The sequence below is a fragment of the Chrysochloris asiatica genome, unplaced genomic scaffold (assembly GCF_000296735.1).
Source record: "Chrysochloris asiatica unplaced genomic scaffold, ChrAsi1.0 scaffold00086, whole genome shotgun sequence".
Lineage (NCBI taxonomy): Eukaryota > Metazoa > Chordata > Mammalia > Afrosoricida > Chrysochloridae > Chrysochloris > Chrysochloris asiatica.
In genome coordinates this window covers 11280137-11293989 of record NW_006408604.1, presented here as the reverse complement: position 1 = coordinate 11293989, position 13853 = coordinate 11280137, and the positions used below count along the sequence as shown (strand labels likewise).

The window sequence follows — 13853 nt, the reverse complement described above, 5'->3', positions numbered from 1 at the left end:
AACATCTTTATTTTCTTTTTTTTTTAAGACAGAGCACTTATAAGTACCACAGATGAAAGCTCATATACAAATCACATTTTTCACTCAATAAAAACAAAACTTACAAATTCAATCATTTGAAAAAAAAAAAAAAAAAATCAGTTTTTAGTAACCCAGATAGTTGGGAACACATTTCTGGGTTTTTTTTTGATCTGGCACAGAATTCCTAACTCAATCACAAAGATGCAGCCTGTATGATTTCCTACCAGGGGACAAAGGGCCTCAGTACCTGTAACATACTTAGTTCAGAAAATTGGCAGTGATTGGCTTCGCAGGTTAGTTGGGCAGCTGCAGGCAGAGCTCCAGTTAACAGACACAAAGGCTCACTTCCAGGGGTTCTGTGGGTCACTCATGCCTTCACCAGCCAGACCTCATTGCGACGCCCATAGGGCTTCATGGGAGGGTCATACCCAGTGCAGAAGTAGGTATCATTCCGGCAGGTGGCTGTACCCTCCAAGGCAGTGCGCAGCTGGGCAGCATGAGCTACATAGTCGGCTTCTTTGGCATAACCACCAAACTGCCTGAGGACAGAGACAAGGGGCAGGTTAAGACAAGACAAGACCTTTGAAGGGGATGCAGAGAATCTTTTAAGAGAAAAAATCAGTCTCATGGCATTCTTACTACAATAAAGCATGTTACAGCGGTGAGACTGCTTTGCTGCTTCCTTGATATATGCGTTTGACTAAAGCTATCCCTGACCCATCTGAGGCTCAGTTCCCTCATCTGTAACAACAAGATATAATTTCCTTTTCCTCTTAGGTTATTGTGAGCTTCAGATGCAATAATGGATGGGAAAGCAGTACATGAAACATAGTCATTGATAAATGTGAGCTTCTCTTTCCTGACTGAAATTTCCCAGAGATGGTATCAGTGGTTGCTGTCAAGTCAACTCTGACTCAAGAAGACCCCATGTGTGTCAGGGTAGAACTGGGCTCCCCAGGGTTTTCAATGGATAATTGTTCAGTAGTAGACTGCCACACCTTTCTTCTGAGGTATCTCCAGGTAGACTGGAACAGCAGGCTCTGCTAACTGGATGGCCTCCACAGCCAGGCCCTCAATCTTTCCTCTAGCTCCACCTGCCACCCAGCTGCTGCTCTTCTCTGCCTCTCTGCTAGCAGCTGGGGAAGGAGGCAGGGCAAAGGGGAGTTAGGGTGGAGCTGCAGAGCCAGCCCTCTATAGTCTGAAAGAGAAGGTGTGTTGGACACAGCTTCTCCCACAGCAGAGCAGCTCTCTAAGAGAGTACATCCCAGCAAGGAGAAGGCTGTTAAAGGAGGGGACGAGGCAGTCTTAGGAGAACCCCGATGCAAGCTTTAAACATCCACCAAATCAAGAACTCACTTCTAATGAATCCCTTCTCCTGCTTGAATCATGAAAGCCTCCTTTTACTAGTAAGTAGAGATTTTTCCAAAATCAGGCTTTTCTCTTGATGGCAGAAGGTGGGGACAGATAAACAATAAAGGCTTTTGTAAGATTGTTCTTTCCCTTTTATGTCATCTGCCTACGCTCCAAAACTCATCCTGTGGTCGGTGTATCCTAAATACACCACTCTAAATCTAGGTTGCACTAAAATCTTTATTAGAGTCAAATACATACCCATTTCTAATGAGCTTTATGACTCAAAAGTATACATTTGCAGTAGGCTAAGATCAGACTAAATGCATTATTTTTGGTGGGGTTCTCTGAATCATGCTTTGCTGTTTATAAGCTGTTAGTCATGCTCAGCAAGCATCCAACACATTGATGACAGGGTTACTAATGTGAAAACACCCAGGATTTCATATTTCTGGGACCTGGTGATGCTAATGTCTAGACGATAGCTATGGAACCTGAAAGGAGCTTAAACTAATCTGGAGTAGAGAAGGTTCCGTTTTTTTCAAATACATTGAAAAAAGATTACAAGGCAGGTGAAGAAAGTTGATTTCTCTAGCAGCATTTCAGATCAAAAGAGAAGACACTGAATTAGTAGACAATGGATAAACATGAAAGAAAGATTTTTCTGGTGGTAAAAGATACTGTAAGACACTGGAATTACTTCTGAAGAATACCTTTGGATCACCTCTACGACATAAACCAGATGTTGGATGAGGAAGCAGGTGCTGTGTGCTATCTGCAGGCCCTACTGGTGCTGAGATACTGAACTGTATTCTCTGAAAATGGATGGCGTTGGCTCTTGAAGCTACTGGTTTTGAAATGGCCCAATGGAGTGGTCTGAGTATCTTCATTCAGCAGTCAGAGGCAAAATGGCAGTGGATGTGCTCAACTTCTAGCTCTATCTCTTTCTAGCTCATGGTACACTCCTCTAAACTACAAGTCCTTCATCTGTTAGAACGGGATGATGACAGAACCAATCTCCCAAGGCTGCTGTAAAGACTAAAGGAGAAAAGGCTAACCAAAGTCCTTGTTATTTGTTGTTAAGTTCCATCAAGTCAGTTCCGACCCATACCGGCCCTGTATAGGGTTTCCAAGGAGTGGATGGTGAGCAGTCCACCACATGAACCAGGATTAAAGGAAAAAAGGCCAAAGCAAGTGCTTAGCCCAGAGCCTATCACACAGAAAGCTCACAACAAGCAGCAGCCATGATTGTTACTTTGCAGTTCACTCAGGACAGCCTTTCAGTTCTCTTGATCTCCACAGGGAAGATCAGAATGGTAATCTACAGTAATATGGACTGACCGGGACTTTACAACAACATTCATTCATTCATTCATTCATACAATACCAAACACAAACTGAGAGGACATTCATGGAAATTAAAACTTGAAAAGTGGGTTGACTGGAGCTATACTAGGAAGCGTCTTGAATTCTCTGCGGAATCTAAACCTGATCCTGTATACAAATTGAACCTAAAAAAGTGTTTTGAAAATAAGGGCTGACATGATTAGACTGTGTTTTAGAAAGATCCATCTGTGATCACAGGGGTGTGGTAGGGAGGAGATGGAATCGCTGGAGGCCCAGAAGATTCAAGTACCAGATGATGAAGGCCTAGACAAAGACAAGAGATGAGAGATGGGTGGATGTAGAAGGGAGTAAGGGCGAGGGAAGAGATGAGGGCAATCCTGGCTTCTAAGCAAGTCTCTGGGTACACACTGATACTATTAACTAGAATAGCGAATATAAGCTAAAGAGTTACTTTAGAAAGGAGCGTTTGGTTTGAGGGCAGGTTGATATTAAGGTCTCTCTGTGAAATACACTCATGCCATGTATTGGGGACCTAAATGAGTGTCTGGCATTTTGAAAGTCCCAGGACACTAGGGAAAGAACTGGAGTCAGCGAGACTGATTTAGAAAAGAGATGAGTCTGGGAACAGAAATTTGGGAGTCAGCAGTGATTTGCTGTTGTTAGTTTCTATCGAGTCAACTCTAGTCATGGAAACCTTATGTGTAACAGAATGAAACACTGCTTGGTCCCAAACTATCTTCATAATCCTTGCTAAGTATTCTTGTGGTTATTATTACAACTTAAGGGGCTCATCTTCCAGCACTATGCCAGGTAATATTCTGTTCTGGTCCATAGGTTTTCTTTTTAATGCTTTATTATATTTTGTTATTGTTGAAAATATACACAGAGAAACCTATACCAATTCAATAATTTTGACAGGTACAATTCAGGGGCAGTGATTCCATTCTTTAGGTTGGACAAGTATTCTCGCTCTCCTTTTTGAAATGATTCCTCCACCATTAACATGAGCTCACTGCTCACTACATTTCTTCTTTCACCTTTGCAGTTGTCAGTTTGATCCCACAAAGCACAAAAGCTCCAGGCAGATATACTTTACTATAACTAAGCTTAAGCTATTGTTTAGCTAAAAAAGAAACTTTAGGAGACATTTTTGGTTTAAGGTTTAAAGAGTATCTCAGGGCAATATTTTCAGGAGTTTATCCAGTCTCTGTGGCTTTAGATTCCTAGTGTGGTGCTGTAGGATCTGTAGCAAACTACAGAGTCGGTGGTTCAAACCCATCAACTGCTCCTTGTAAACCCTGTACAGGATCGCTCTGAGTTGGAATCGACTCAACACCATTTAAGAACAACAACAATCATGGCTTCAGAAGGAATCCTGGTGTGACATTGCAGGATCAGCACTGGGCTGCTAACCTCAAAATTGGCAGTTCAAACCCACCAGCCGCTCTCTGGAAACCCTATACAGGATTACTATGAGTCAGAACTGACTCAAAAGCACTTGACAACAACAACATGGCTTCAGAAAGCCTGGATTCCATGAACAATCTACTGGGCTTTTATTGTCTAGTTTTTGGAGACAGATTGCCAGTTCTTTGTTCTTAGTCTGACTTAGTCTGGAAGCTTAGCTGAAACCTGTCTACTATGGGTGACCCTGCTGGTATTTAAAATACCAGTGGTATAACTTCCAACATCACATCAACATATAATCCATTAAACTATTCAAAATGAGATACTGGCTATATCTATAGGACGGGACAAGATGAGGCACAGATGCTGAGAAGGCAAGAGGGTAAGCAGGTTGCTCTTGGGAATACTAATACTCAAATCGTGTGAGGAGGAGGAAGACTTGCCAAAAGATGCTGAGAAGGAGTTGTTGAGTACATTTCAACTCTGTAATTCTATAGAACAAAGTAGAACCCACCAACCTGTTGGTTAGCAACTGAGCACATAACTGTTGGACCACGCAGGTTAAGTAATTGTTGTTGTTTAGTGCCGTAGATTCAGTTCTGACTCATAGTGACCCTGTAGAGGGTTTCCAAGGAGTGGCTGGCGAGTTTGAACCTCTGACCTTGTGATCCAGTGCTTTATCACACAGCGTCACATCAGGACTCCAAGTTAAATAATACAAGACAATATTTGTGATTTGCTTTAACGCTTTATATTTCTTCCCAGGCTGACTGAGATGCGTGTGATGGGCACGCTTATTTCCCTATTGTTTCACTATGGAAACTCTCTACTAGGAAACAAGCAAAGCAGGGTGGGCTATGGAAGCAGACACGGGTGCTCTTTACTGCCAAACTGACTAGCCCTGTCCCAAATCAGAACCCCACAAACAGGCCCCCACAAACCCAAATCCCACCAAGCACATAACCCTGGTAGATGAAGGAAGCCCAATTCTATCTGATCAGCTGTGCTCATTGACAAGGTGCCTCCTTCCTTCTTGCCTTCCAATCTGCACATCAACATCAACAATATAGTACTCACAACTCATCTGAATCATGAGCATGGTTGAGTGTGAGTTAAATAATGCTTCTAAAGTGTTTGAGGGCCTAAGAGGAAATAAACATGAAATATACGAGGAGGCTTCAAAAAGTTTTTGGAAAAAATTCCATTATCTTTGAATTCTCTTTTCCTGTGCACTTTCTAAAGCCTCCTTGTCTAGACTATCCCTGGTGGTGCAGTGGGGTAAGCACTTGGCTGTCAACTGAAAGGTTGGCAATCCAAACCCCCCATCACCCTGCAGGAGAAAGGCGATATAGCATGTTACCATAGTGATTACAGCCTTGGAAACCTTACAGAGCAGTTGTTGGAATCAACTGGATGGCAATGAGTTTATTATTTTGAGTGTTTGTTAGTTAAAAAGTCTATAACTCTACATCTTCAAAGAAGCTCTCCTCTAGGACACTGAATTTTAGCTCACTTAAAGACTAGTATTGGACCAGAGAATTTAGTTGCCATGGAAACTGAGGAATGACTTGCATGCCCTGGATTCCAGAGACACAAAGGGAGCTGACTTAAAAGGACTGGAAGAGTCAGAAAGGGCTGGAGGAAGATGCAGGCTTTTGGTTGGCGGAGACCAAAATATCCTAAGAGAGCAGGCATGTGGTGAGGAAGAATGAAAGAACAGGAGGACTGAGCCTGACCACCCAACTTTGCTTACAACTTGAGCAAGCCAACAGAAAGTCAAGAGTCTTGGTATGCATGCAGCACTACACCGGGCAAAGGAAGTCTAAGACTAGAAGCTGACAATTTCACATAAATGGGAACAGACGCTTAAGAGAATAAAGTATTCTATTCAATCAGACAGGACCAAGGCTTAATGAGTTGGTATCACTGAGCACAAAACACCAAGCTAGAGAACACATGAGCTATAAGGACAACACAGCCCTCTTTCTACCCTGCTGTTGTTGTTGGGTGCCACAGAGAGATGAGTGTGACTCATAGTGAGCCCAGGTGGCTGAGTAGAACTGCCTCACTGGGTTTTCTAGTAATCTTGACGAAGGAGCCCTGGTACAGTGGAGTGGGTTACAAGTGGGCTGGTAACTGAATGTTCGGTGATTTGAACTCACCAGGTGCTCCACCGGAGAAAGATGTGGCAGTCTACTTCTGTAAGGAGTTACAGTCTTGGAAAACCTTTGGGACAGTTATACTCTGTCCTACAGTGTCACTATGCATTGGAATTGGTGGCAGCGGGTTAATCTTTATGGGACCAGATCACCAGACCTTTTCTCCTTACATGCTGAGAAAAGGTAGGTGGAGTTGTTAGGTGGACTCGAACTGTCAGTCTTTCAGTCAGCAGCCAGTGCTCAGCTCCTACAATACCCTTGGGAGGTCTAAATGTAGTAACTGGGGCAGAATTCTACGTCAAGATTACATAAAGCAGAAGAAAACACTAGCACGGAGGTACAACGGAGGTACAAAGCACACACAGAATGCTCTGTGGGCAGAGAGGACTGATTCTGATTTGGAATGAAGGGAAGGTGTTAGAAGGACGTGCTGTTCAGCTATCATTTACTGAGCACCCCTTCTCCGTGCTGAGGGGAGAGAATAAACAACATGAGAAAATGCTAATGGAGCTTCCAGTAGGCAGAGACTGAGGAGGTTGAGGGAGCTAGGCGGTTTAAGGGTAGGGAAGGGACGTTGGAGGGGGGCTAGGTTGTGGAGAGCAGTTAAGTGCCACAATGAGACATTCTTCTTAGGCTTGACAGCCTGGTTAAACATTTGGGGACCCAAAGTTTACCCACCAGCCTCCTCCTCAAGAGAATGAAGTGTTTTATTGCTAGCTTGGGCTCTGATCCAAACCCTAATGTGTGCCTCCTTTTGTTGCCTTCTGCTGAGAACCCAGTGTTGAAATGAGTTCAGGAGACTTAAGCTGACTTTGTAGAGCAAGAGAGAGGACCATGGTGTGGCATGTGGCTACTGGTCTAAGTGAAGAAAATTCTACAGTCTCTTGTAAATAATAAAATTATTCTGATAGTGTTTTGCATGGGGGAAGGAACTTTTATTTTCCCCACATCATTCTATTCATCTAAAAAGCACTGGTAATGAATACTACTTTGTGGACAAGATCATAAAAATGTGGAAGTCTAAACTAAGGATGCAAGGCTTTCATTTTAGGATTAATTTTGTCATCTAATGTACTCTGTATTTGAAACAGTACTTTTCTTTTTAACTATTTCATTGGCACTGCTTTCAAGAGAATCAGAAACACAAAGTCCTGTAGGGTACTCAGACCTACACATTTGACGGAGCAGCGACATCCAGTGGCCAGTTGAGGAACTTAAGCTACGTTAGGACCATACCTGGATATTGGTTTAAAAAAAAAAAATGATTGAACTTAAGTCGTGGTGTGGCACTATAGGACTGCAAACCTCTATGTCGGCGATTCAAACCTACCAGTTGCTCCTTGAAAACCCTATACAGGGTTGTTACGACTCAGAATCGACTCGACAGCCCTTAGCAACAACACGGTGTTAGGAACTTTCATATGTTTAAATTTCAGAGAATTAAAAGGAAACTGCCACAGACATGGCTTTAATGTTGTTGTTGCTTTTAACTGCTGCTGAGTCGGTTCTGACTCATAGTGACCCTGTATAGGGTTTCTGAAGAGCTGGTGAGTCTGAACCGCCAACCTTGGGATTCAAACCAAGCTTGTGGTCAGTGCATTATCCTGCAGCAGCCCACCAGGGCTCCATGACTTTAATAGTAGCCCTTATTCTAGAGACCCTTTCCCACACTAAGGCACCAGGGTTCCTTAGCAAAATGGCTTATTGCAGCTCTGTTAGGGTGTTGTTGGGTACCATTAAGTTGGTTCCGACTCACAGCAACCTTATGTACAGCAGAATGAAACACCGTCCAATCCTGCACCATCCTCACAGTGGTTTCTATATTTAAGCCCACTGTTGCGGCCACTGTATCAATCCACCTTGTAGAGGGTCTTCCTCTTTTTCATTGACCCTTCACTAGGGAAAAACATATCACAATGTGCTTGAAGCAGCTTGTCATACCAAAAAGCAAGGAAGCTACTGAAGACTACCAGAGCTGTGTCCAAAGGACTAAGAAACCTACTTAAAGAATCCTGCTGGTCAAAGATGGGCAATTTGAGTATCAATAAAAATAACTGCCAAAGACAGAAGCACATCAAATATGTTTAATTTCATATTTTTAAAATGCTATTAAAGACTCAGAAATGAAGACCACCTTTGGAGAATGACAGTGAACAGAATCATTATTCTGAAAAGGGATCAAAAGAAAGTATCAAGCAGCTATCTTGTCTTTTTTATATGACTTTATCTCCGGTAGCCAAAGAATAGATGAAGGGAAGTTTCTCTTTATAGAAGTATCTGGCTAATGCACGAAGAGTGAAAAATAGCAAGCATCATCATTTCACAGAGCCATGGGTTAATGCACTAGACTGCAGAGTTGGTTTAAACTATGAGGTCGGCGGTTCCAACTCACCAGCTGCTCCTCGGAAACCCTATACAGGGTCGCTTTAGGTTGGAACTGACTCAATGGCACTTAACAACAATGTCAGATAATGCACTGGACTGCAAGGGTGGTTTGAACTGCAAGGTTGGTGGTTCAAACCCACCAATAGCTCCTCGAAAACTCTATACAGGGTTGCTATGGGTTGGAACTGACTCCACGGCACTTAACAACAACAACAATGAAACAAAGTGGAGTCCTGGTGTGGTGCTGTAGGATAAGCATGCGACTGCAAAATCAGTTTCAACCACAAGGTTGGCAGTTCAAGCCCATCAGTTGCTCCTTGGAAACCCTACACAGGGTCTTATGAGTGGGAACTAAGTGGACAGCACTTTAATACATACTTCCTTCATGAGGCTTACGCTGTCTTGTCACCTGTTTTTATGATGTCAGTGTCCATGGATGATCATTGGCTAAATACACTGTTTCATTGTTGTACTTAAGTGCAGGCGACTTGGTTCCAATTGGTAGTGACCCTGTATAGTTTCTGAGTAGCAGCTGGTGGGTTTGAACCGCTGACTTTGCGGTTCAAACTGACCTTACCCTTACCAAAAATGCAAACCTGAAGCTGACCACTGGGTAATCTGACACTGCGTGAAACAGTAAAGGGGGTGGAAAAACAAAGTCTAGTTTAGGGTAAAACAAGCAGCTATCTAGGTAGTAAAATTTAAGGAAGCGCTTACCCTTGAGTGATAGCTTAATTTGTATTTGGATAAGTGTGAAGTGAGAGCTTCCTTAAAATGTGCACCCTAGTTCCCTGCTCCACCTTGGTGGGGGAGGGGGGGTGCACGAACCTTGAATTGTAGTTTGCTTTCTCAACAGCCTCTGTCAAGTGAGGGCTGGAAAATCTGGATGAAGCCTAGAGAAACAGCACAGGATGGGAGGCCCACTCACATCACCTAATTACCAGTGTCTGGTAATACAGTGTTCCCAGAGCAGCCAAGCTCATGCTTTCAGAATCAGTGTTAGCTCCAGGGAGAGCTGGTTCACCCTCAGGTGCAGAGCTGCAGGAGGGCAGTCAAATAATTAACTCTGGAGGCCCTGGGAGTAGACCAGGACTTTGCCCAGTGCAAGATTAGATGTATGTTTATTGTTTGTGAAGGTTGCTCTAGAGTAGACCCAAACCCTCACCTCATAACCACTACTGGTGAGTGCCTAGCCAACCTCCCCACACAGCTCCTCACAAAGGAGGGTTTTAACAAATGGGGAGTCCCTAGCTATTTAGAAAAGACTTGGTTTTTGAGTGGAGGTGGTTTTGAGCCAAAGGATAAAAATGTTCAATATATATACCTGCTATTCTCTACAGTCAGAGTCCTGGTGTGGTGCTATAGGATCAGCATTGGACTGCTAACCACAAGGTCAGCAATTCAAACCCACCAGCTGCTCCTCAGAACCAACTCAATGGCACTTACAACAACAGCATTCTCTACAGTCAAGGGGACATTACCCCACAGGTGGCCCTGGAAACACTAGAATGAAAGCAGGAAGGATGTGTGCTCAGCCCAAGGAACCTCAGGCCATGAACAGCTAGGGGAGGGCAGCCCAACTCTGACAAAAGGTCCACACTCTTCTGGCATTTGAGAGGAGTGTGGGACAGAAATCAGGTCTCCCAGGCCTTTGGTGTTTTCCACCGGTGCTACCACTACTGTAGAGGCGCATCTTCATGTAGATACTCAGCTTAAGCTAAAGGGATACTCTTTCTACCCATGGCAATTTGGCAACTGTCAAAGACATTTAGTAAAATAACATACAAATGTTAGTGTGTTGAAGCCTGAAGATATTAAAATGAGAAGTTGTCAGGACTCAGTATTTCTTACTTAAATTATCATCAATGTAAATTCCAGGCAAATGATTCAAGAGGTGGTAATGGAAATAAAGCACATCCCCAGTATCTTAAGAATTGTGGCCTTACATGGAATATACGGTGATGCCTTCCCTCTCCTCGATGTTAACACTTTCATCACTGGGAACTGGAGGGTTGCTCTGAAACTGGTTTGGAATCCGGAACCAGACTTTTAGTTTCTTCTGTAGGGAGCCATCTTCACTGGGGAACACAGCAAAGGAAACAGGGACTGTCATTCCCATCCCAATTCCTGAAAGTACAGAAACACAGAGAGTAAGCTGGGTATCGGGGATAGAACTTGCTCAGGACTGTGGAAAATCTACAAGTCTCATTCTTCTTCCAACACAGTATTTTTGTTCTTGAAATTAAATAAACTTTTCAGGTATACAATATATAGTCAGACATACACAAATGCCTCTTATTTATTTTAATGTACTGCAGATAACAGTACAGTGTGGAGTCCTGGTATGGTGCTGTAGGATAAGCACTGGACTGCTAACCACAAGGTCAGTGGTTCAAACCCACTGATCACTCAGTGGAAACCCTATAAAGGATCACTAAGAGTCAGAACTGACTTGATGGCACTTAACAAGAATATCAACAGTGTGCAGTAGCTCTATATGATAAGTACTGGACTGCAAACCACGAGGTCAGTGGTTCAAGTACACCAGCTGTTCAGAGGGAGAAACATGAGGCTTTCTGTTCTCACAAAGCTGTATCACCTCTGAAACCATACACAGGGTAGTGATGAGTTGGAACTGATTTGACAGCACTTAACAAGTGCAGTAGAGCTGTAACAATGGACTGAAGGGACCAATGATTACAAAGATGGATTCTATTGTGCCACCAGGAGCTGGAGCTGACTTAGTGACAAATATCAGCAACAAAAGCCACAGTGTAGTGCAAAAACCATAAATATATCTGTATTCAATTTGTTTCATTCCAAAAAATCAATTTTAAGGTAATAATCTAATGGAAGAGGCCATAGGCATAAGAATATTAATCGCTGCATAAATTCTAATCATGAAAAACCAGGAACTATATAAATATTTGCACTTCTGGTGGAGTGCTGTAAGATAAGTGCAGGACTACAAGGTGGTTTGAATCACAGGTTGGAGGTTGGTGGTCCAAACTCATCAGTTGCTTCTCAGAAATCCTATACAGGGTCTCTTGAGTCAGAACTGACTCAACAGCACTTAACAACAACAACAACATGTAAATACTTAAAGCAGGACTATGTTTGAGTGGACATAGTCTCATGAGACAATATGATATGCTATTAATTATTATGCTTAAGAAGTCTACTTAACAACAATGGAAAATAATTATAAAATAATAAGTACAATTACCTAAATACAGTCACTACATTGAGTTCTGTTTGGCACTGTAGGATAAGCACTGGACAGCTAACTACAAGGTTGGCATTTCAAACCCACAAGCTGCTCTTGGAAATCATATGTAGGGTCACCATATAGGGTTGGAACTGATTCAATGGCACTTAATAATAATGATTACTACATTAAAAAGCATAGAAAAAAAGCCCTAAAGAAATACACCCAAAAGACAGCAATTGATTGCATTAGAATGGAGAGATTAAAGGTACTGCTTTATTATTTTCAAGATTCTCTTTAATCAATTTTATCATTTTTATACATACATATATGTTGGAACTGACTTGACAGCACACACACACACACACACACACACACACACACATATTTAATATTATGACAAAGTGCTACAAAGGAAAACATTTCTTCTTGACCTCTTACTGGTAAACTTACTTTTCCCATGAGGCCATGACCCTAAAGTAGATATTCTCTGAGTCTCCCAGAATCCTCAGAATCCTGCTATGGCTAACGTAGATGCTCATTTTAATGTAGGACTGGTCCTAGAAAATGTTCCTAAGGTTAATGCTGGAAATACCCTAAACATTAAAATATCTTTTTTTTTTCATCTTGCTTCCTGGCCCATTTTTGGTATGCAATGATCCCAAAGTGTAATCAAATTAGAGAGCTGTTTGAGAGTCCAGCTCAAATCTGAATATGGTTTATACACAAATAGGCACACCTTACATAAAGCTTCAGGCTATCATTTCAAACTTTGGAGTCAACCAGCACGGACTGCCAAATCTCTAAAAGCGGGCAGCCTTGGGCTTCTGAGACCCCTCATGTTGACTGTGTGCAGGCAAGTGCCATATTCATGGCTCCCTGAGCTTCCGTACCCAGCAGAATCTGAGCTCTCAGGGGTTGATGCTAGGGGTTTTCAGCCTGTGCGGGGGTCTCAAATCAGGTGCTGGTCTTCCCCTGTGGCTTGGCTTACTGAGGGTACACCTCACCTAGCCAACCAATCCAAAGACTTGATAAGCACTGTAGGCTTTAAAAACAGTAGCGAATATGACTTTATACTTGTTGACGCATGAACTCAGTAAGACTGAGCAAAATGAGGTGGAAACTTGGTCTGATATCAAATGGTCTCCCAGAGCTTCCTTCAATGATCTTCTGCACACAGCCCAAGGAGTTCACGTGTCCCTAAAACAGGTAGTAGCTGGGGCCGTGAGGCCCCTCCTTGGCATTCTCTGCTGATGAAATTAGACTCTGCAAAGCTAGCTTCTGAGATCAGAGTCACACCCTTCAGAAACACTCACCCTTGTCATTGGTGCCTCCCACATACTTCATGACTTTGGGCATTGCTTCTCGAAGAGCTTCATCCACAGGCTTATCCGACACTTCTACAGTGACAAACTTCCCACCTTCACAGACCCTTTCCTCATAGGAGATTTCTTCCTAGAGAAACAGAATACACAGTGCTTAATCGATCAAACATGCAATCAAGATGTATTGATCATTACTGGTGATTGGAATGCAAAGGTTGGGAACAAAAAGGAAGGATCAGTGGTTGGAAAATATGGCCTTGGTGATAGAAATGATGCTAGAGATTGCATGGTAAGAATTCTGCAAAACCAATGATTTGTTCATTTCAAATACCTTCTTTAGACAGCATAAAAGACAACTACACACATGGACCTAACCAAATGGAATACATAGAAATCAAATTGACTACATCTGAGGAAAGATACGATGGAAAAGCTCCATACCATCAGTGAAAACAAGGCCAGGGGCAGACTGTGGAACAGACCATCAATTACTCATATGCAAATTCAAACTGAAGCTGAAGAAAATGGAAACAAGTCCATGAGAGCCAAAATATTACCTTGAATATATCCCACCTGAATTTAGAGATCATCTGAAGAACAGATTTGATACATTAAACACTAATGACCAAAGACCAGAAAAGTTGTGGGATG

At 42.7% G+C, this 13853-nt stretch overlaps 1 protein-coding gene across 1 annotated transcript in view; it reads right to left on the bottom strand.

Moving 5' to 3' along the window:
• Positions 1-388: 388 nt before the first annotated feature.
• Positions 389-13853, bottom strand: part of HEBP1 (heme binding protein 1) — a 23268-nt gene continuing 9803 nt past the window's right edge. Inside the window, exons 2-4 of the mRNA XM_006866043.1 lie at positions 13194-13332; positions 10616-10796; positions 389-560 (exon numbers count right to left, since the gene is read on the bottom strand). Of these exons, the coding sequence (XP_006866105.1) occupies positions 389-560; positions 10616-10796; positions 13194-13332 (492 nt within the window). The remainder of the gene's footprint in view (positions 561-10615; positions 10797-13193; positions 13333-13853) is intronic.